At 41.8% G+C, this 21,385-nt stretch overlaps 1 protein-coding gene across 1 annotated transcript; it reads left to right on the forward strand.

The window, feature by feature from the left end:
• Window positions 1–8: 8 nt before the first annotated feature.
• Tmem59 (transmembrane protein 59) lies at window positions 9–21,099 on the forward strand. The gene is made up of 8 exons (XM_021199882.1): window positions 9–290; window positions 6,108–6,213; window positions 7,911–8,005; window positions 10,910–11,062; window positions 12,946–13,027; window positions 13,840–13,921; window positions 17,684–17,792; window positions 20,464–21,099. Exons 1-8 carry the CDS (start codon window positions 102–104, stop codon window positions 20,617–20,619), a joined length of 972 nt encoding a protein of 323 aa, XP_021055541.1. The 5' UTR covers window positions 9–101; the 3' UTR covers window positions 20,620–21,099.
• Window positions 21,100–21,385: the final 286 nt, after the last annotated feature.

The following is a 21,385-nucleotide window of genomic DNA, read 5'->3' on the forward strand; positions in this document are numbered from 1 at the left end:
GCGCGGGCCGGAGGGGCGGGGAAAGGGGCTGGCCCGGAAGAAGGAGAAAGCCTGCAAAGAAAACAGCAACAATTCGAGCTGCTGTGACAGAGGGGAACAAGATGGCGGCGCCAAAGGGGAAGCTTTGGGTCCAGGCCCAGCTGGGGCTCCCGCCGCTGCTGCTGCTGACCATGGCGCTGGCCGGAGGCTCGGGGACCGCAGCGGCCGAAGCCTTTGACTCGGTCCTGGGAGACACTGCGTCCTGTCACCGGGCCTGTCAGCTGACCTACCCCTTGCACACCTACCCGAAGGTAGGCAGGGCCCATCCGTCCCGAGTTCCCCTCATCCCTCGGTGGGTGCCCCAGCTCGCGTCTTTCCACCTCGGTGTCAGCGCCGGGACCCCGGCGGTGAACGCTGCCCCCTCGGTGCAGCTGCAGTTTTCCTTGCTCCTGCGGTAATTGCCGGAAGTTTGTGCTGCAGGACTGGGCGATAGGCTGGGGGTCGGGGGGGGGGGACACAGAGGGGCGAAATCGGCGAGCCCTTGGGAGCCCGCGGGACCGCCGGGGAGGCGATCGCTTGCTAGGGTAGATGGAGGATGAACGCGAGGTCCTGACCTAACTAGCCGCGCGGGGTGTGGGGAGGATGGCGCGGACGCAGGCATGCACAAAATAGTGCCTTCCAGCCTGGGTTGATGGCGCGCCTCTCTGGGACGAAGCGCGTTGTGTTCCCTGAGTCGGAGAAGCTGTCGATCCCTTTGCGGTCTGAAGTGTGAAGTCAGCCTCTGTAGTTAATGAGACACCCTAGAAGGGAGGACTTCCTGTCTGTGTTGAGTGTGTGCGAGACGCTGCCGCAGGGGACTGGATGCCTTTGTGAGGCGGCGGTTAGGGGGATCAGTCTTCAATAATAAAATAAATAAATAAATAAATAAAGTAAACGTCGCTCAGTGCAGAAGATAAGGAATTGTGTTGTGGAGTGGATCAGGAAATTCGACTGTCCTACTGAAAACCTATACTGTGTAGCTAGAGGAAAGACCTATCCTTAACCCTGGTCCCTCCCCGCAGCCACTGCCTAACCTTTAATTCTGCCTTCTTAAGTTGTTTTCCAGTTTCTTATGAATTCTGTTTACTCAACATTCTAAATTGCTTGGTGGTTCTCCCCACTCATTTTCCATATGTAATTAGGGTTTATACCCCTCCCCACCTGGCTTTGTAAGGGCTTTCGCTGATGCGTGTGGTTTTTTTGTTTTTTGTTTTTTTAAATCTTTGTTTTCTTTAGTCTTCTGTATGCTATTTGCTTAACCACTGTGGCTCTCCCTCTTTGCCTCCTAAAGGTACAAAGTGACTAGAATGACAGTCCCAATGACTTTAGAATGTTCCATATTGACAAGTGCTTTCCTATCTTTGATATTAAAAATTGTAAATTCTCTACCTTCAAGCATTTTGTCCCCCTTACCCATCTGAGGGTCATCAATTACATGCAAAACATAAACGGTGCTACAAGATTGTACTGGGATTAGCCTTAAATTTTCTTTCTTTTGGTTTTTCGAGACAGAGTTTTTCTGTGTTGCCTTGGCTGTCCTGGAACTCATTCTGTAGGCCAGGCTGGCCTCAAACTCAGAAATCCGCCTGCCTCTGCCTCCCAAGTGCTGGGATTAAAGGCTTGCACCACCAGCTAACCTTAAAATTTCTAAGTTAGAAATTAATAAATAGTTGGGAGAAATGAAGAGCTGGGATGGTCATGGACACCTGTAATCACAGCCTGCTGGAGGCTGAGGTCAGAGGTCACCAGTGTAAGGCTTGCCCTGCTCTCCTCAGGGACTAAGAGGGATGCTTTAGATGTCAGTCAGTAAAGCTTGCATCATCAAAAGGTTCTACCCGAACCGATTGGCCAAGAATGAGGCTGAGGTTTACTTTATGTTATATTAGTGTTCGGTTCCCTCTTTTAAGGTTTTCCTAGTAAATTTGTGGTATAAGACAGAATACTAGGGACATAAATAATTTGAAAGACATGGATACCAAGACTCTTTGGATATTTCTTGGATGTGTTTGTTTTTGAGACAGGATTTGCCCACATTCAGGTTGGTTGCTCAGCCTCAGCCTTCCTGCTTCAGGTTCCCCGGTGCTGCTGGGGCTACACACATGCACATCCCAATCAGATGCCTTAGGCATTATAATATTCACTAGTTGCTAATAGTTGATGTGATATTGATAAGTCGTTTTCACTAATTTATTAATGCTGTTCTTAACCAGAACCCCAAATCATTGGCTCCCTGTCTGTCCTGGACTTATATTTATTTTGTTTTTGAGATAGGATCTCTGGTTGGCCTAGAACTCAAAGACAATCCCCCTGCCTCACCCTCTGAATTCTAGGATTATCTGCATATTTTAGACTGTTTGCTTGAGACACTGTCTTGACATACAGTCCAAGATGGCCTCCAACTAACTCGGTTCTCTTCCCTCTGTCAGTAAGTGCCAAGGGCTGAGATTATAGTCCTGTCCGCTGCACCCAGCTCAAAATTGACTCTCCTACTGGGCATGGGGGTGCACACCTTTAATCTCAGCACTGAAGAGGCAGAGGTAGGCAGATCTCTGAGTTCGAGGACAGCCAGGGCTACACAGAGAAACCCTGTCTCAAAAAAAAAAAAAAAAAAAAAAGAAAGAAAGAAATGTATATGAAAGCTATCTAGGTAGCACTGTTGTCCAAAGACCTTGAATTACTTAGCTGATACTCATTACAGTGAGAAGCACCCTTTCCTTGCTTGGTTAGGAGATTATATTTTCTCTAAGTTTGCCAGTCACTTGAGATGCATAGAACTGAAATGTTTACCATATTTGAATTTATATTCTATAAAATACAAAATGTTTGAACTAAGAATATGATTTTTTTTTTTTTGCTTTTAAAAAATAGTATTTTTATTTTATGTGTATGGGTGTTTAGCCTGCATGCTTATCTCTATACCATGCAAGTGCAGTGCTGGCAGACACCAGAAGAGGATGTGGATTTCTTGGAATTAGAGTTACAATTGTGAGCTGCCATGTGGATGCTAGGAGCTGAGCCTTTGTCCTTTGAAAGAGCAGCCAGTGCTCCTAACCACTGAGCAATCTCTCCAGCCTACTCTTTTTTTTTTTTTTTTTTAATCTTTTTTTTAAATTGGATAAATTTTTAAAATGTAAATAATATTTACATTTCAAATGTTTTCCCCTTTCCAGGTCTCCCCTTTGGAAGCTCCCTATCCCATCCTCCCTCCTCCTGTCTCTGTGAGGGTGCTCCCCCATCTACCCACTCAACCCCATCTTCCCGCCCTGGCATTCCAGCCTACTCTTTATGGGTGTTCTATAATACATTAAATGTTAGCATACAGCCTGGCACACTGTGGGTGTTAATTGACTATATTACTAGTATATCTCTATCAGTACAACATGATACGAGTTTATAACTTTCCTAGTGTGTAAGATTAATGTGAGAGTATCCTTATTTACAACTTAGACGACACTGAGAATCGGAGAGATTAATAACTTGCCCAAGGCTGTACAGAGTAAGTGATAAGGCTGAGCTTTTAGAGTTGATTCCTGACCCACTAGACTCTCAGCATGCCATGTGGTTGCCTGACGTTGGTTCTGGGTGTCTTTTAGGGTTGGTTTAACAAAAGAAAGCCTATCTGAGCTAGGTGTATTGGCACACGTGAGCAGTCCCAATATTCAGGAGCTGAATAAGATGGGCATGAAGGATCCAGTTTGGGATATAGAGCAAGCATAGCTGAAAGTAAATTGTCATCTGGTATAGTTCGTGATAATGAGCTCTTCCCTGTGCAGTCTACGCAAGTATGTGGCATTCCAAAGCAACTAATGCAGTTAGAACCTTAGAACCAAGGGCACAAAGTGGACCACCTCCAAAGCTGTATAATAAATTTTCAAGTAGGACTCACAGCCATCCCTTCAAATGGGTTATTGCTGCTCCATGAGCTTTACTAATTCTTCTGCTGAAAGGGAGTGTCTACTGCCGTATTAATAGCTGGGATGTGTGTATGTTTCTTCATTAGGTGCCTGACAGTTTGTGCAGAGTGAATCACACATAAAGTTACAAGGACATTAGGGTTTTTATTAAATACTGTATTCATCAAAGGAAAGAAAAGCTTGTTGATCTCATTGTTTATAGTCTCATTATGCACTTAACTGTTTTCTAAGTGTGAAGAACTCTCCTAAGAAAAAAGGAAATAAGTCCTATTTTGATTTTCACACATAGCTCTCAATGCTTGTAATTATTATTTTCTACTTTTAAAACATTTTACTATAAAAGAGAAAAAATATTATTGTGACTGTTATTACTACTACTGTTTATTTACTAAGCACCTCCTGTTTCTCAGACATTTTGGTAAGATTAGCTAGATTCTCCCAGAATCGGGTTGTCTTAGAAGATTTGAGATTTCAACAGGTAAAGTAGCTTGCACAGGCTTTGTTTTTGTTTTTGTTTTTTAACCAGAAAAATTTGATTCTGGTCTAGCTGATTGCAGTAACTGCTCCTGTATGTCACCCTGTTGCTCTTGTTTGCATTCTCAGTTAAAGTAAAAATAAAAAGTTAAAAGTTAAAATAAAAACCCTTGGGACTGGAGGATGGCTCATTGGTTAAGAGCACCTATTGCTTTGGTAGAAACCCTAGGTTCTGTTTCCTGCAACTATGTGGCAGCTCATAACCTTTTAACTCCATTACTGACTGGGGTTCTGATGTCCTTTTCTGGCCTCCCCAAGCTCCTGTGTGCACATGGACTCCACACACATACATACAAATTTTAAACATATAAAAAAAATCCTTCCAGGGGCTGGTGAGATGGCTCAGTGGATAAGAGCACTGACTGCTCTTCTGAAGGTCCTGAGTTCAAATCCTAGCAGCCACATGGTAGCTCATAACCACCCAAAATGAGATCTGACACCCTTTTCTGGTACATCTGAAGACACCTACAGTGTACTTATATATAATAATAAATAAATCTTTGAGCCAGAGCAAGAAGGGATTGAGTGAGCAGAATTGACCGGAGCAAGCGGACTGGGCCAACTGGAGTGAGCGGTGTTGACTAGAAAGAGCAGAAGTCCTAAATTCAATTCCCAACATGAAGGCTCACAACCATCTGTACAGCCACAGTGTGCTCATATACGCACATACATAAATAAATAAATCTTCAAAATAAAATAAATAAATCTTTTTTAAAAAAATCCTTCCACGTGAATATTTGTGTAGATGCCTCACCTCACCTCCCCCTTCCCCCTGCCATTTGCTCTATGAGGCTGGTCCTGATACTTTTGCTAATGAGCAGATGGTTATGCACTTGGACGCAGCAGAAACATACCAGTGACCCCTGGTACTTGCTAACTCCTTTCTGCCTTATGCAGGATTCTTACTGTCATTCTTAGTTCTATTTCCGATTTTCTACCTGTTTGCTGTTGCCACAGAATATGCAGAAAGGGTGATATATTTACCCACTTGGCTTTTTTCTTAGTGTCTTTTTTAAAATAAGGAAATAGGGACTGGGGATCTGGCTTAGTTATTAGGTTCTCAATGTCCAGCATCACATAAGTCAGCTGTGGTGGAGCGGGGAATCCCAGCATTAGGAAGGTAGAGACAGGAGGATCAAAAATACAAACTCAGGAACTGGAGAGATAGCTCAGGAATTAACAGCACTAGCTGCTTTTCCAGAGAACCCATATTCCATTCCCAGCACCCACATAGCATTCACAACTGTCTGTAATTCTGGTTCCAGGGGAGCTGATGCCCTCTTTTGGCCTCCATGGACACTGCATAGGTGATGCACAGACATACTTGCAGGCAAAATACATAAAATAAAAATATAAAGTTCTAGAAATAAGAAAAAAAACGAAAAAATATAAAGTTCTTTAAAAACAAAAGTACAAGATCATCATTTATTGCACAGGGAGTTAGAAACTAACACTGTGAGAGACCATGTCTGTAACCGAATCATTTAAATTAGGAACTAAAACTTGTCTCTTTTAGTACAAAACCTATTGTCTGGTTTAAAACAAACACCAACCCTGCTTTCTTCTTGACCTTTTTTTTTTTTTCCAGCTAAAAGAAACATCTTCTTTTTTGGTAATCTTCTTTGTTCTTGAACTTCCCAGGAAGAGGAGTTATACGCATGCCAGAGAGGCTGCAGGCTGTTTTCAATTTGCCAGTTTGTGGATGATGGACTTGATTTAAATCGGACCAAGCTGGAATGTGAATCTGGTAAGAGGCTATGCTAATGACATCAGCCATGCATAACTTTGGGGCTTTCTTTGAGTTGAGTTATGCTTTTTTTGTATTTTTCCTAGAAAAGGCAGACATCATGTTTAAACTAGTCACCCACCATACTGTAACTGTAAAATTAGGGTTTTAATAGAGGCTGCTAAAAATGGCATTGGCTTTAATCCATCTGTGATGAGACAGTGTTGATTTTGTGCTGTGGATAGGATTCCTTTGTTTAACCAAGCATCCCGTTTAGACAAATGCAGAGGTAATTATCCAACTCATAATTCACCACTACCTTTTCATGGATGGTATAATTTCCCTGAGCCTTTCCATCAGTCGGCTGGTTGACATATCTCCAAGATTTTTACTGAATCAGGCCTTTGACTATGAAGTGTTTTAGAGTATTCTTTATCAGTCATGCCGGTGAAAATGACCAGAGGTTTCGTCACCACTTAACCACTCTTCTTACCTTTTGGTGAAAAAGACCTGTATAATAAAAGAGACCTACAGTCAGGACACAGGAGACATTTACCTTTGTAAAGAACAGTAATGGAATCTTGTTGTGTTCCCCAACACACACAGTGTATTCTGTGTGGCTCTCACACTATTGTGTGATAGTGTGACCTTATTTTTGTGGCTCAGGCTCCTCACTGGCCATCTTTGTATATTCATAGTGCCATGTTAGCTTATCTAGAGCCTCTGAGAAATATGTTACTTACCTGGGTGAGAAGCCATGTGAACTAGAGGATGCGAGTGTGTCTGACGGCCCATTTCAGCTGCTTCTTGTCTTAGGAGTGCTGAGGATAGAGCCCAGGACCTAGTGTATGCCAGGCCAGTGTTGTGCCCCAGAACCACAGCCCCAGCCCTATTCAACCTTTAAAATTCCCCGTTGCAGAACATTTTCTGCTTCCATTTTCTTAGAATTTAGCATAATAGACTAGTTAATTTCCCCCTTGCCATATTGATGCCTTGTTTCTCAACTGAATAATTGTAAATATTTATATAAATAACTGACATACATTGTCTCATTCTTATATTGGGTAGTAGTCTTTCCATTTCAGACTCGCAGAAATCAAACTAGGCCGAGTGGCTCAAGTCTGCATTCCTAGTTACTTGGGAGGCTGAGGCAGGAAGGTACAAGGCTTGTCTGGACTACAGAGTGAGTTCACAGCCAATCTGGGCAACTTGGGGAGACCTTGTCTCAAAATAAAAAAAGAGCTAGAGATACAGCTCAGTGGTTGAATACTTGTCTAGTTCATATAAGGTCCGGGGGTGAGGGGATGGAGGCTTAGAAAAATCAGCAGTCAGAGGTTTAGTCCCTCAGCCCAGATTGGAGGCTACAGCCAGGATGATGGGTTTCAACTTGCAATGACATCATAGGGACATCAGTCTGTTTCTCCCTTCTCCACAAACTTTTCAGCTGTGAGGATACCTTATGTGAATGTCATCATATAGCCAGAGCCCAGGTATGAGATTAACCCACTTGTTCATGAGACATTGAACTTGTAGGAGAGAGATGAAAGAATGTTATTAAAGTCTTTTCTGCTTTTGCAAGTCTGGCTGCTCATGGAGATGAAGTACTGAAGTATGTCTGTGTCTTTCCAGCCCTAGAAGTATGCCAGATCTTTCTCTTTTGCAGCCTTTGTCTTTACCATCCTTTCCTCTTTCTAAGAATTTGCCGTTTCCTCTTTCAGCTTGCACAGAAGCATATTCCCAACCTGATGAGCAGTATGCTTGCCATCTTGGCTGCCAGGATCAGTTGCCATTTGCTGAACTGAGACAAGAACAAGTAAGAGACAATCCTGCCTTTCCAGGCTGCCTGCTTATGTGCTTCGATTTGGGTTATTCAACATGGTCATTGCAAGCGTGGTCTTATTTTACTGTTAGAGTTTACACTTAGTTTCCATCCATCAAAATTATGTTTGCAGATGGAAAAATTACTGGAATGCTTTCTAAAAATATTTTTCTATAAAATATTATATCTGTAATCTCATCTTGTTTTTTGTCAGAGTCTAGTAAGGTTCCTCCATTTTACATGTGCAAAAAAAAAAAAAAAAAAAAAAAAAAAAACAACCCCCCCCCCCAAAAAAAAACCCTAAGAGAAGGTGATACTGGAGTCCCTCTCTCCAGCCACTCCTCTCTCCTTTGCCACTGCCTCAAATCACCAGCCTCATCTGTCATCTGTATTGTTCAGTTCACTTTTAGACTGTTTTCTACTGTAGCCCTTTCTAGTCCTTTCTTTATCCTGGGTCTGGATATCTTTCTTTCTAAATGGAAACCTTGTCATCTTCCTACATTATGTAGCTCAGTAGTTCACAGTTACATACAGGGCTGAGTACCAGCCGCTTCTCAGAGCCTAGCCCCAAGAGCCTCTACTGCTTCTCAGAGCCTAGCCCCCGAGAGCCTCTACAGTGTCATCTTGGGAAGTTGCTTCTTCTCAGGAACTCTGTCCTGGGGAAAGGATCTTAAGTTTTATTTCTATTCACTCATTCATTCTGGTTTTTTGAGACAGGGTTTTTCTGTATAACAGCTCTGACTCTCCTAGAATTTGCTTTGTAAACCAGGCTGGCCTTGAACTCACAGAGATCTACTTCTGTCTCCCCTAGTCCTGGGATTAAAGACATCTACCACCATGCCCTGCTGGATCTTAAGTTTTAGGAAAAAAATGTTTTGTTTTGTTTTAAGATTTATTTATTTATTTCATCTATGTGCACACACCATCACTGTCTTCAGACACCCCAGAAGAGGGCATCAGATCTCATTACAGATGGTTGTGAACCACCGTGTGGTTGCTGGAGTTGAACTCAGGACCTCTGGAAGACCAGTCAGTGCTCTTAACCGCTGAGCCATCCCTCCAGCCCGCATAAAATGTTTTTAATTAATTCATTTTAGACAATTATTTTTCAGTTTTGTGCATAAGCGATATAGTCTGTGTGAAGCTCAGGATAAAGTGTTTACAACTCGGAGAGCATGTCTCTGTCCTGTGTACTGGACACGGATGCAGATGCTCCCCAGGGAGCGTGGCCTTTTCTCCACATTGCAGCCAGGGTTACTCACACTGGAGTATTTTATACGTGTGTAAGGATATGCAAATGATTTTTGTTAATATAAGCACAAAAGCTTATCTTCTTTCACTGTATGATATTCCATATGTATACATCGTGGTATCAATAGCCCCGTGTTTGGGGGTTGTTTGTTTGTTTGTTTGTTTGTTTTTAGGCAAAGCCTCACATAGTTCAGGTTGGCCTCAAACTCCTTATGTAGATGAGAGGGTGTGAAGCTCCTGGCGCTCTTCCCCTGGATTTTAGAATTACAGGGTTGAGCTATCACACCCAACTACAGCAGCCTCTTGTTAGTGAACATAAAGTTCCTTCTAATAGTTTTCTTTTATAAGTGTTATACATCTGTGAGTATATCATAAAATAAGAACATAGGGTTAGAATTGCTGAAGTTCGTGCAGTTCTATTGAGAAATAGAGCAAAATTGTCCTCCATGGAATTTGTAAATTTTTAAAAAATTTGACAAATAGTTCACATATTAAAAAAAAATCCACACTTCTAACTTCAGTGAATTTTAGAATAACTTGCAGTTGAACAAACATCATCATTATCTAATTCCACATATTTCTATCACCCCAAAATAAAATCTCACACCTATTAGCAATCACTTTTCTTCTCCCCCCACCCCTGTTTGCAGTAGGCTTCCCTCCATTCATAGGCACGCTGCCTGTGGGAATCCTACTCCTAATTAAAGTATCCTGATTAAACATAGGTGTACATTGATGATCAAAGTAGACACTGTGAGTAAGCATGCTTATAACCTCAGCTTTCAGGATGCTAAGCCTAGAGGATTGCAAGTGGGAGGCCAGCCTGGGCCATATAGCAATGCCCTGTCTCAAAAAAATAGAACCAGAAACACCTGGTCTCTGTGCTCCTCAAATCTGTAACCTCAATAAATACTTTTGAGTGGATCTGTAATAGGTCTCATAGCTATTACGTGAGAAAACTGGACCCTGAGTACAGATTTTCTTCTTCTAAAAGCTGTTCTTTGCATTGCCGTAGCTCTCGATGGTGTGTCTCCTGATGTCAGATAAGCCACAGCTATCTATCTCTAGAGCTCGGTACTCTGCATCTCAAGCTTGTGCTCCAGGGTCAGAGCCACTTAGTAAGTTAAGAAGTCAGAACTGGGCTTCTGCAAGGTTGTCCAGTTGGTGTTAAAATCTTGTCAGCAGCACCTACCACTTAAATTAATACCACAGAATGTCCGTCAGCAACCATCTCATATTTTCTGCATACATTTTTGCCTTTGATGTTCATAAAGACATGATTTCTCCTCCCAGGCATGTTAAGGATAAGAATGATATGATTTCTCCTTTCCCATTCAAATCTGTCTTTTGGTGGTCCATATTTAATGGGCTCTTAAGAGTGTCCATGTTCAGGGGCTTGGCTCAAAGCCTGTTATACTGATAGAAGTCATGGGTTGTGTATGAAAGTGTTTGGTGAATTTGAGTACCCTGGGATGTTGGCTTTACCATAGTTAATTTGCATCAGCAACAGAGTGTAGTCTAATACTGATGATTGTGACTGTTCATGAAATTATCTGTAACCTCTCCCAGGTAGACTTGTTCTCTTGCATACACACATCATAAATAACATATCCAGTATTACTTAAAAGCCTTTGTTTGTTTCTTTAGCTCATGTCCCTGATGCCAAGAATGCATCTCCTCTTCCCTCTGACTCTGGTGAGGTCATTCTGGAGTGACATGATGGACTCTGCACAGAGCTTCATAACCTCTTCATGGACTTTTTATCTTCAGGCCGATGATGGAAAAATAGTTATATTCCAGGTGACAGTTGTGTTTTACACATTGACCTAAATACAGCACTAGTCAGTGTCATGTCTTTTTTTTTTTTTTTTTTTTTTTTTTTTTTTCGAGACAGGGTTTCTCTGTATAGCCCTGGCTGTCCTGGAACTCACTCTGTAGACCAGGCTGGCCTCGAACTCAGAAATCCGCCTGCCTCTGCCTCCCAAGTGCAGTGTCATGTCTTATATGAGGGTCTTGGCATAGAACCATGTAATCAGTGACCTAGATGTTTCTGTCAAGTAATGCTGCTTAACTGACCTTCGGTGAAAGCCGAGCAGCAGGACACAGTGTAACTACCTTTGCTTCTTCCCTTGAAAGCCTTACCTCAAGCTTAGTGGTTATGTGGTCTTCTTGATTTTATAATGACTAAATTGATTGAGAAATTTAGATAGGAAGGTAAGAATTATAAAATTGACCATAAATAGTGGCATACAACACAAATTAGGAAAGGCATTAATGACATAATAGGAAGTCTATAGTAGTTCTCCTCTAACTGCCTGTAAGAACATGGTACAGATGCATTTGCCCTCTAGGAGGTAATTTTTCTTTTGTCTAATAATTGACTGTGTGACAAGATGTTAATAAATGCTACTATAGAAAGGTATGTACAGTTGTCTTAGAGCACCTGTGAGGGATCATTTCAGGATTCTGAGGATGCTAATATTTAGGGATGCTAAATTCCCTAATATAAAATGACATTGCATTTACATATAACCTACAAACTCCCTCCCTGTGCAGTTATGGGTCATTTAACAATATAGTATTCTTGATCTGAGATGGCTACAGTGTCACTAGGTGGTAATGTTATTACAGCATTGCTGTTGAATATCTGGTCAGTTAGCTGAAAAGTCACGCAGTGTGTGACTGCACTTTAAATCACCCCTGAGTTGCTTGTGAAATCTGCAGAAATAATTGTCATATTGTATTGTTTAATGATGATGGAGATGCCTATGCACACTCAGTACAGATGTTCCCCCATGATTGATTTAATCATAGATATGAAATCAGTGACATAGAACCCATGGGTTGAGAACTGTGTTATCTGAAATCTCTAAACAGTTTCATGAGGTTGTAGTACCCCTGCTTGTTGATGAGGAAGCTGTGCACCCAGCTTGCTTAAAGTCATGCTGTCGGTTACTAGTAATGTTCAGCTCAAACTCAGGGCATTTTAGGCTCCACACCCATAGAGCACCCTATTTCCTTTAATTCAGGAAGTTCCTCATGTGTTGTGACACTATCTTGCTCTCAAGAAGTGAGCCACAGCTTTTAAGTTTATTAGTATTAGTATCTTTGTGATTCTCAGTTTGGGACCTCTGTACTTAATTTGATGGCAAGAGAACACAGTGTCTTCTTATATTTATGGATAAGTTCTGTGCCCTAAAGCTACTTACATAAAAGCATCCTCAGAGGATGAGAGATTATCTTTCTCTCAAGTCTATGTCAGCTTGAGTATAATTTGGATGCAGAAAGTCCCTTTCCAGAGGCTCAAAGATACGAGGTGTAGAAGGCTTGGCTGTAGTGTGTCAGATGCTTACAGTTAAGGAAAGAACAGAGTATTTCAGGTGAGGAAAGAAATCATATGTATAATCTGTATCTGGTTAAAAATATATTATATTATGATCTGGATAATATATAATAAATATTTGGTTACAAATTTAGGCAGGCTGAAGAATTATTTCTGATCAAGTAAAATTAGAATTCATTTTTACCAGATAAATAATATTGAAGTATTGTGGTTGATGTGTTTTTATCTGTTACTGTTTTTTCAATTTAAATGTTGATAGTATAGATGGTGTATTCTAAAACTTATTACTAAAAACAATGTCTGAGGTATAAATGACATAATGCTTTCATCACTGTTTTAGTCTAAGCCAGAAATTCAGTATGCACCGCAATTGGAGCAGGAGCCTACAAACTTGAGAGAATCATCTTTAAGCAAAATGTCCTGTAAGTTTTATTCTAAGTAGATGGATAAACCTTAGCTGTCAGATCTGTTGCAATTGCTCACTCTGAATTCCAGTGCACTGGGTCTGGTTCCATCTACCTGGGGGTTTGCACTTCTAATGAGCTCCACATCCTGGTAATGCTGCTAGCATGTGGACCATGCACTTTTCTAAACACCGTTTCAAAGCTTTGAATGTGAACTAACAAAGTGTGTGTGTGGGGGGGGGGGGGTCCCAGTAAGCCTAATGGTGACACTACCTTGAAAGTATGAGTTCCTTATTCTCTTCTTATTTCCATACTGGATAGGAATTATACATCATAGGAACATCAAACATCAGGCCAAAGCAGTTTGCCTGTGAGAATGTTCTACCTATCATATTTTACTTATTAATATAGCTAACTTACTGTTTTATTATTGAGTGGGAAAGAGTAGATAATGCTAACATAGACTATTTTAATTAGGATAGAATAAAACAAATTCTGTTACTCAAGCTCACATGTAATTCAACAGGAAACTTCAGTATCAAAAACGTTTGAGCCTGGCATGATAACGCACACCTTTAGCTCCAGCATTTAGGAGGCAGGGACAGGCAGATGGCTGTGAGTTTGAGGTTTCCCTGGGCTACAAAACAACATTTAAAAGTAAATTCATAATATCGTAGAATACTTACTTGGTTTTGATGTGCCAAAGGAATTTTAACATGTAGAATGTGTCAGATTACACTTAGAAAAGCTCCTTGTAGGATATGCATATCTAGAAGAGAACGAGACTGGCATTTAGGATATTCATTCAACACTGTGCCTTCTTATTTCAGATCTGCAGATGAGAAACTCACAGGCACACAGGAACTACCTTGAAGAGGAAGAAAGTGATGGCTTTTTAAGATGTCTATCTCTGTATGTATTTCTTCTTAGTATGTACATGAAAGATAAAGTCTGGTTCATTTCAGTCATTCTGTTTGTTATTTTTAAATTAGAAGTTTAATACTTAGAAAAACAATGTATTTTCAACTTCCTTTCCAAACTTGTACTTTTGAATGATTAGTCTGATGAAGGTAATATGGGTACTGTTTTTAAATAGACATGCACTTATATAAATATATGGAATATGGCATGCTATTTTATACGTGTATGCCTCATGTAATGATCAGACAGGATAGTTAGCATATGTATCACCTTAGACATCTACATTTCTTTGAAATCACATTGAAAATCCTCTTTTGCAGCCATTTTCAAATAGTACATTACTGTTAACTGTGGTCATGCTGTCACACAGTAGGACAGAAATCGCTCTGTCTCACTTCCCTGTTGATCAGCCTCTTATCTTCTCTTTCTGCTGCTTAGTAAAACCCAAACAGAACAGATATTTTTCAGTGCCTTCTTGTTAGAATTCCTTGATTTGTTTTACCCACATATTTAAATTAAACTCCATCGGGGCCTTAGTCAGTAAGGCTTTAATGACTTAGTGGGTGACACCAAGCCTGATCCGCTAAGTTCAGTCCTGGGAACCACATGATGGAAGGAGAGAATCAGCACCCACAGGTGTCCTTTGACCACCACACATTAAATTAAAAAGAAATAAAGTGAGCTCAACTTTAAAGTATGTCTGAATAATTTAAGGATTGGGTTTTTGTCTGCATGAACAGATGAGCAGTTAGAAGAGATAGGTAAGGGCTATAGATTAAGAAGAGGTAGGGGATGTCAACTCTGTGCCAGGGATTCTTAGGGAGCACAGGAAAACAGGGAGGCACGAGTGACGGCTACCATATGCCCCCTTCCAAGGAAGGACTGTCAGGCATTCTGATGGGTGAAGAGGGTTTTTCCAGAGTTACATCTGCTCACCATAGGAGTGCCTACTGAGCCCTCCCTGTCCCCTCACCCACAAAAAGAAAGGCAGTGGGCCATGCATCTTATTCTCTACTGTATTGTGTACTAGACCAAGCATTGATAAAGCTGAAGCCATTATGCTTTATAATATGTTGTTCTAGGGGAGCCATTCTTGTTGAGTGGGACACTACAGTGAAATATTTAAATTGTATTTAGGGAGAGAGGGAGACTCTGTGTGTGTGTGTGTGTGTGTGTGTGTGTGTGTGTGTGTGTGTGTGTGTGTGTGGCTTGTGGGAGTTGGTTCTCTCTTTCCACTCTGTGAGTTCTGGGGATTAAACTCAAGTCATCCTTGCCAGTTCTGCCTTCTCCCCGGCCCAAACCTAACAATTTAAAAGTAATCCTTTGAATGTCTTACTTAGAAAATAGCTAACTTTCAACTAGAAGTTCATTCTCTGGAAGTTTCTGTGTACAAATATGGGTTATTATAATATATCCTATATTTGAATAAGGAGTGTCAGGAATAATCCTGTATATAATGGATAGATAAAGGAATCAGGCTGGAGAGCTGTGAGCAGGAACTTATGGGGCAAGATTAGGGCAATGACCAGGGAAGTCAGGAGGTCATGGAGATGGTTGACATCTACAGGATCTATTCTGCTTTGCTATAGATATACTTGAAGGTGAGCCCCAGTTTTCTGGCTGCAGTCTAGATATCAGATCTGTCCTCACCCATGGAAGTGAGCTCCTTATGTCCAGGAGAGGACTGGACCATGCAAAGGAGAGTGGATGCTTTTCATCAACAACATTTCTTACTCTGTTACCTTTTAAAATTTAGGATATTTAAAATTTAGCATTAAAGTAGAATTGCATGCTTTCTAGGAGTCTACTTCTTTTAAAATAAACATAAGCCGGGTGTGGTGGCGCACGCCTTTAATCCCAGCGCTTGGGAGGCAGAGACAGGCGGATTTCTGAGTTCGAGGCCAGCCTGGTCTACAGAGTGAGCTCCAGGACAGCCAGGGCTATACAGAGAAACCCTGTCTCGAAAAAAACCAAAAAAAAAAAAAAAAACATAAAAATACTTTATTTATTTGATTATGGGCATGTGTGTCACAGGACTATATAGAGATCAGAGAACAATTCTTTACTGTTTAGATTCCTGGAGTCAAGCTCTGCTCTGTCTCCAACAGCCTACTTCCTCTTTTGTTGGGAGACAATGAGTGGCATGCCATTTCCTTAGGCTATGGCAAAAAGTGAATAGATCACTGGTGATCTACAGTATAGTTCCTTTGACCATGAATAAACTTGTGAGAATTAGGAATTGTCACAGACTTTGAGAGTCCTAAATGCCCTCTGTACTAGGTAGGGTTCTCTAGAGTCACAGAACTTATGGATAGTCTCTATACAGTAAGGGAATCTGTTGATGACTTACAGTCTGCAGTCCAACTCCCAAGGATGGTCAGCGGCAGCTGTGAAGGGAAGTCCAAGGATCTAGCAGTCGCTCAGTCCCACAAGGCAAGCAGTCAAAGAAGAGAGAGTCAATCTTCCTTCTTTCAGTGTCCTTATGTAGGCCTCCAGCAGAAGGTGTAGCCCAGATTAAAGGTGTGTGCCATCACGCCTTTAATGCAAGATGACCTTGAACTCGGAGATCTCCCTGTCTTCTGGAATTCATAGCCACTATGCCTCAAGGTCTCCAAGCCAAGATTCAGGTCAGAAACTTGTATCTCCCAGCTCCCAGATAAGGATCACTGGTGAGCCTTCCAATTCTGGATTGTAGTTCATTCCAGATATAGTCAAGTTGACAACCAAGAACAACCACTTTGCTACTTTGCAGGTTCTTCATTTTTCCCACCCTCCGCCCTCATTTCATCCCCTATCACTTAATAGAGAAAGAAGGATAGAGGGTAGAGAGAAATAGAACCCTCTGACTGTAATTTCTTTCCTTTTGTTTCTTCTTTGAGCTACTAACAAACTACAGCCACAACCACCCCCTGACCAACCACCAACCCCTCCTCTCGGGGCCCTAGCATTTATTGTACCCTCTGAAAAGTTTGCAGAATTCCAAACACAACCACAGAAAGTATCTGCAGCTGACAAAATCATGCCTTGGCTGGAGCTTGAGGCAAACTAAATGATCATTTCATAATTTACCTTAACTTTTAGGGTATTTTCTTAAATGAGTATTATTGCAATAGCCTACAAATTAAGAAACATGTTCAGTTTATAGGAAAGTTGCTTGCTTTGTCTCATTTAGTAATCAGAGTGTATTCTCCAGGCTTGGTGATCTAAACTTGCAATTCTAGCGAGGGAGGAAGGCAGGGGCTTCACGCCAGTCTCGTACCAAATTTGAGGCCTGATCTCCATGAAGTCCGCCTCAAAAGTAAACAGTTAAAATGTTCGTGACAGTGATTTGATGGGCGTTGGTTTTGGTTTGTGGGGCTTTGTTCTTCTTGTTGTTGTTTTAGAATAGGGTCTTCCTGTATAGGCTGACTGTCTTAGAACTCATATAGACCAGGCTGTGCTGGAACTCAGAGATTCATCTGCCTCTCTGCCTCTGCCTCCAGTGCTGGGATCAAAGGTGTGTAGCACCAAGCCCAACAACGAGGAAATTTTATATACATAGTAGGAAGTCTATGTGTCTGATTTCATCATTATTAATTATTATTGTAATAGGTATTTAGCCACACTACAGACATTTTAGAGGCAGAGGAAAGAACATCAAATCATCCTAATAAACTAGATGTAATAAATGTTTCGTTAATCATTTTAAAGACCGCGCACAGAGTTTTGTATTCTGTGTGAGGCAGTGTGCCTGACTGTTGTGTTGTTTTGCAGTAACTCTGGGTGGATTTTAACCACGACCCTTGTCCTCTCAGTGATGGTGTTGCTCTGGATCTGCTGTGCAGCTGTTGCTACAGCTGTGGAACAGTATGTTCCCCCTGAGGTAAGTCTGGTTTAACCCTTGGGCTACTTGAAGCCAGAGCCACATGATTAACCAATTTAAGGGCCTGTTTAACTAGAAAAATAAGGCCCTTCTGATAGAATGAGAGATTTGGTGGTTTTACTCAGTTGAGGTTGGCCCGTATGAAAACCATGTTTGTAAGCCCAGCTGCAGTGGCTCCCACTCTGCACTGACACGTGTGTGCCGATGGGCCTGAGCATAGCGCCCTCACCTCTGCTCTGAGACTGAAGAGAACTGGTGGTACTGCTCGCTAAGCTGGGGTGTGAGAGAGGGATTGTGGGGCCACATAAAATTATGAATTGCCATAAATACTGTTTTAGAAACTAAGAAAGTCTTTGATTCTGAGTTCCTCTGTTCTGGTAGCTAACCTCAAAGAGATTATGACCTTGTTCCTTAGTAATTAAAATTTAACTGGCTCAAGATATAGTTGTTAAGGTAAAGGATATTTGTTTGGGGAAAAGCTGTAATTTGCTAATTCAACTTAGTTTCCAAGAAAAGAAAGTTACTTATATAATTAAATGTGGGATAACATCTGTTGACATCAAATCCAACCTAAACAAGCGAGAGTTCTGTGTGTCTAAATACCACTGGAGGAGAGCAAGGAGGGACGTGCAGTAGAGTATGTGGTGAGTCACCGCGTGGTTCAGCAAACACCATGAAAGGCCTGGAAACTGGGGCGGGACGCTAACTAGCATCAAGGTCATCCTTTAAGATTGCAGAATATTTTTGTGAATGTCAACCCAGTGTCCAGCAATATCCTACTACATAATTTTCCTCCTCCTTTTTTGCTTCTTGAAACAAGATCCAAGATTGGCATTGCAGGCCAGCACTACCATCTGTGTCTCCTTTTTATTATAACTGTGTGTGTGTGTGTGTGTGTGCGTGTGTGCGTGTGTGTGTGTGTGTGTGTGTGTGCGCGTGTGTGCGTGTGTGTGTGTGTGTGTGTGTGTGTGTGTAATATAGTATGTATATATGTATATACGTATGTTTATATGTATGTACATACACTGTGTGTGTACGGCACCCATAGAGGCCAGAAGAAGACTGGATCCCCTGGAACTGGAGTTACAGTGGTTGTTAGCCACTAAGTGGATGCTAGGAATCAAACCTGGGTCCTCTGGAAGAGCAGCCGGTGGCCTTAACCACTGCATCATCTCCAGCCTCATGCCTGACAGACAGCAGGTCTTGTCTTATTTTATATATGAATAAGCAGCCTTAGGAATTCTAGGTAATGTTTCTGTGGTTGCTTAGCTATGGAAGCAGTGAAGCTGGAGTGAAGTTCATGGTAGATGTTTGTTTTGATGCAGGCTTTCATTCTAACTCCAAAGCCATTGACCTTTTTGTCTAGCCTGGAGTCAGGAGCCAGGCCTCAGGCCCCAGGAGCTGCTGAACTCAGCTCCCACTTTGACACTGGGAAAGTGGCCACCCCTTGACGGGTGTTTCATGCTTAGACCTCCCTTGTCACTTGATTGGGAAGTACTTGTTGGGAAGGTCTCACCTAACAATTTCTCCCATTCAGATAGCTCTTTTAAAGATGTATTTTATGTGTATATGTGTGTACCTTGAATTTATATGCTCTGTGTGTATAGGAGCCCATGGAGGGTGGAAGAGGGCATTGGATCCCCTAGAACTGGAGTTCACGTGGTTGTGAGTGGACATCTGGCTGCTGGGAACTGAACCCAGGTCCTGTGCAGTAGAGTTCTCTCTCAACTGCAGAGACATCTCTCTAGCATGACTTAATCTTTCTCTTTTGTTTGGATTGTATAATTCTATAAGACAATTTCTCCATTTTTTAATCTTAATTTTTTTAATTTAACTTAATTTTTACATATATGTGTGTGTACCTGTTCATCTGTGTGTGCACCATGTGCATACAGGACCTACAGGACCAGAAGACAGGATCAGATGGCCTGTGTGGTTTAAGGCGGTTCCCAACTGCCCAGTGTGGGTGCTGAGAACTGAGCCCAGGTTCTGCAACAGCAGCAAGTGCTGTCGCCCTGAACCCTCTCCAGACCCTGCTCCCTTAGTGTCTGATGGAAACTAGCAGCATGAGGATTTGTGTATGTTCATGAAGATCTTTCTACTCGTGTTAGAATGTTTCTGTTTGTACCAGAGCGTGTCATTTTCCTTGTATAACAAGTTAGACACTTGCAGCAAATCATTTCCTAACTAAACAGGAGACTTAAGGTCATAAAGGACTTGGTCACTTGAGACATCCACCAGAACTCCAGAATGAAAGCTTTGATGTGGCCATGTTAACTTCATTTAAACCAAAGTATGTATACTTAGTACTCGTAGGTGTTCCTCTAAGGATTAAGTTAGGACATGTGGGAACACTCCCTCGGGCCATGTACAGGAGACTGAGCCCCACCCATAAACATTCTTCAGTCTCAAAGATACAGATAGAATTGCTCAAACCAAATGTCCATAGATCAATTGTGTGTTTCTTTTGTTTGTTGTGTGTTTTCTGTTTTAAGACTGTATCCTACTGTGTGGCCCTGGCTGCCTGCAGCTTGCAGGGCCTCCTTCCTCTGCCTCCCAAGCACCGGAACTAATCACCATGCAGCCCCAGAGACTGAACTGTTGCCTGGAAACAGGTAGAGAGATCCCTGAGTGTCCAGGTTGATGGTGTGTGCTGGTCTTTCTTTTGCAGAAGCTGAGTATCTATGGCGACTTGGAATTTATGACTGAACAAAAGCTGAGCAGATACCCAGCCCCTTCTCTTGTGGTTGTTAGGTCTCAGACTGAAGACCATGAGGAGGCAGGGCCCCTGCCCACCAAGGTGAACCTTGCTCACTCAGAAATCTAAGCTTTTTAAAAAAGTGTCGTGAACACATAAACTTCCATTCCTCATAGAGCTTTTTAAAATGGTTTCATTGGACATAGGCCTTAAGAAATCACTATGAAATGCAAATAAAGTTACCCAACTCTGCGAAGACTTTATTTGCTGTGACTTTACCTGTATTTTTCTAGTCATTTAAGATGACCATTGGGTTGTATTTTTATTTTACTAATATCTGTAACTACTTTGTTAGTTGCGTTGGTTTTGGTTTTTTTTTTTTCCTCTCTTAGCCAAATTCTATGAGCTGATCACTGTCGCCCCACCCCTGCCATGACCCCGTCAGTCATCTCACTTAATAAGCTGGAAACTTAGGATGTGATGCTTCTGCCTGGAAATGGCCTCCAAACTGTACTCTGAATTATAGCAGAAATGTTATTTAATGACACTACATTTTCAGTTGCATTGAATTGAAATCATTAAAATTTATTTGAATAATTATGTACTGAAGCTTGAGTGTGGACTTCCTTGTTCTTCCCTCTCCTCCTTTCCCAGTGCAGAGCCATGGGTTGCTGTGTGTCTGCTGTCCTATGGCAGCTCGATCAATCGATGCTGCGGTTAAAGCAAAAAATGGCCTTCTCAGAAGAGGTGTAAAGTTGTGTGTGTGTGTGTGTGTGTGTGTGTGTGTGTGTGTGTGTGTGTGTGTGTNGTGTGTGTGTGTGTGTGTGTGTGTGTGTGTGTGTGTGTGTGTGGTGGGTGGGGATGACAGGGCATGTATGTGGGAGACAGCAGCCTG

Source organism: Mus pahari, chromosome 6, assembly GCF_900095145.1.
Source record: "Mus pahari chromosome 6, PAHARI_EIJ_v1.1, whole genome shotgun sequence".
Classification (NCBI taxonomy): domain Eukaryota; kingdom Metazoa; phylum Chordata; class Mammalia; order Rodentia; family Muridae; genus Mus; species Mus pahari.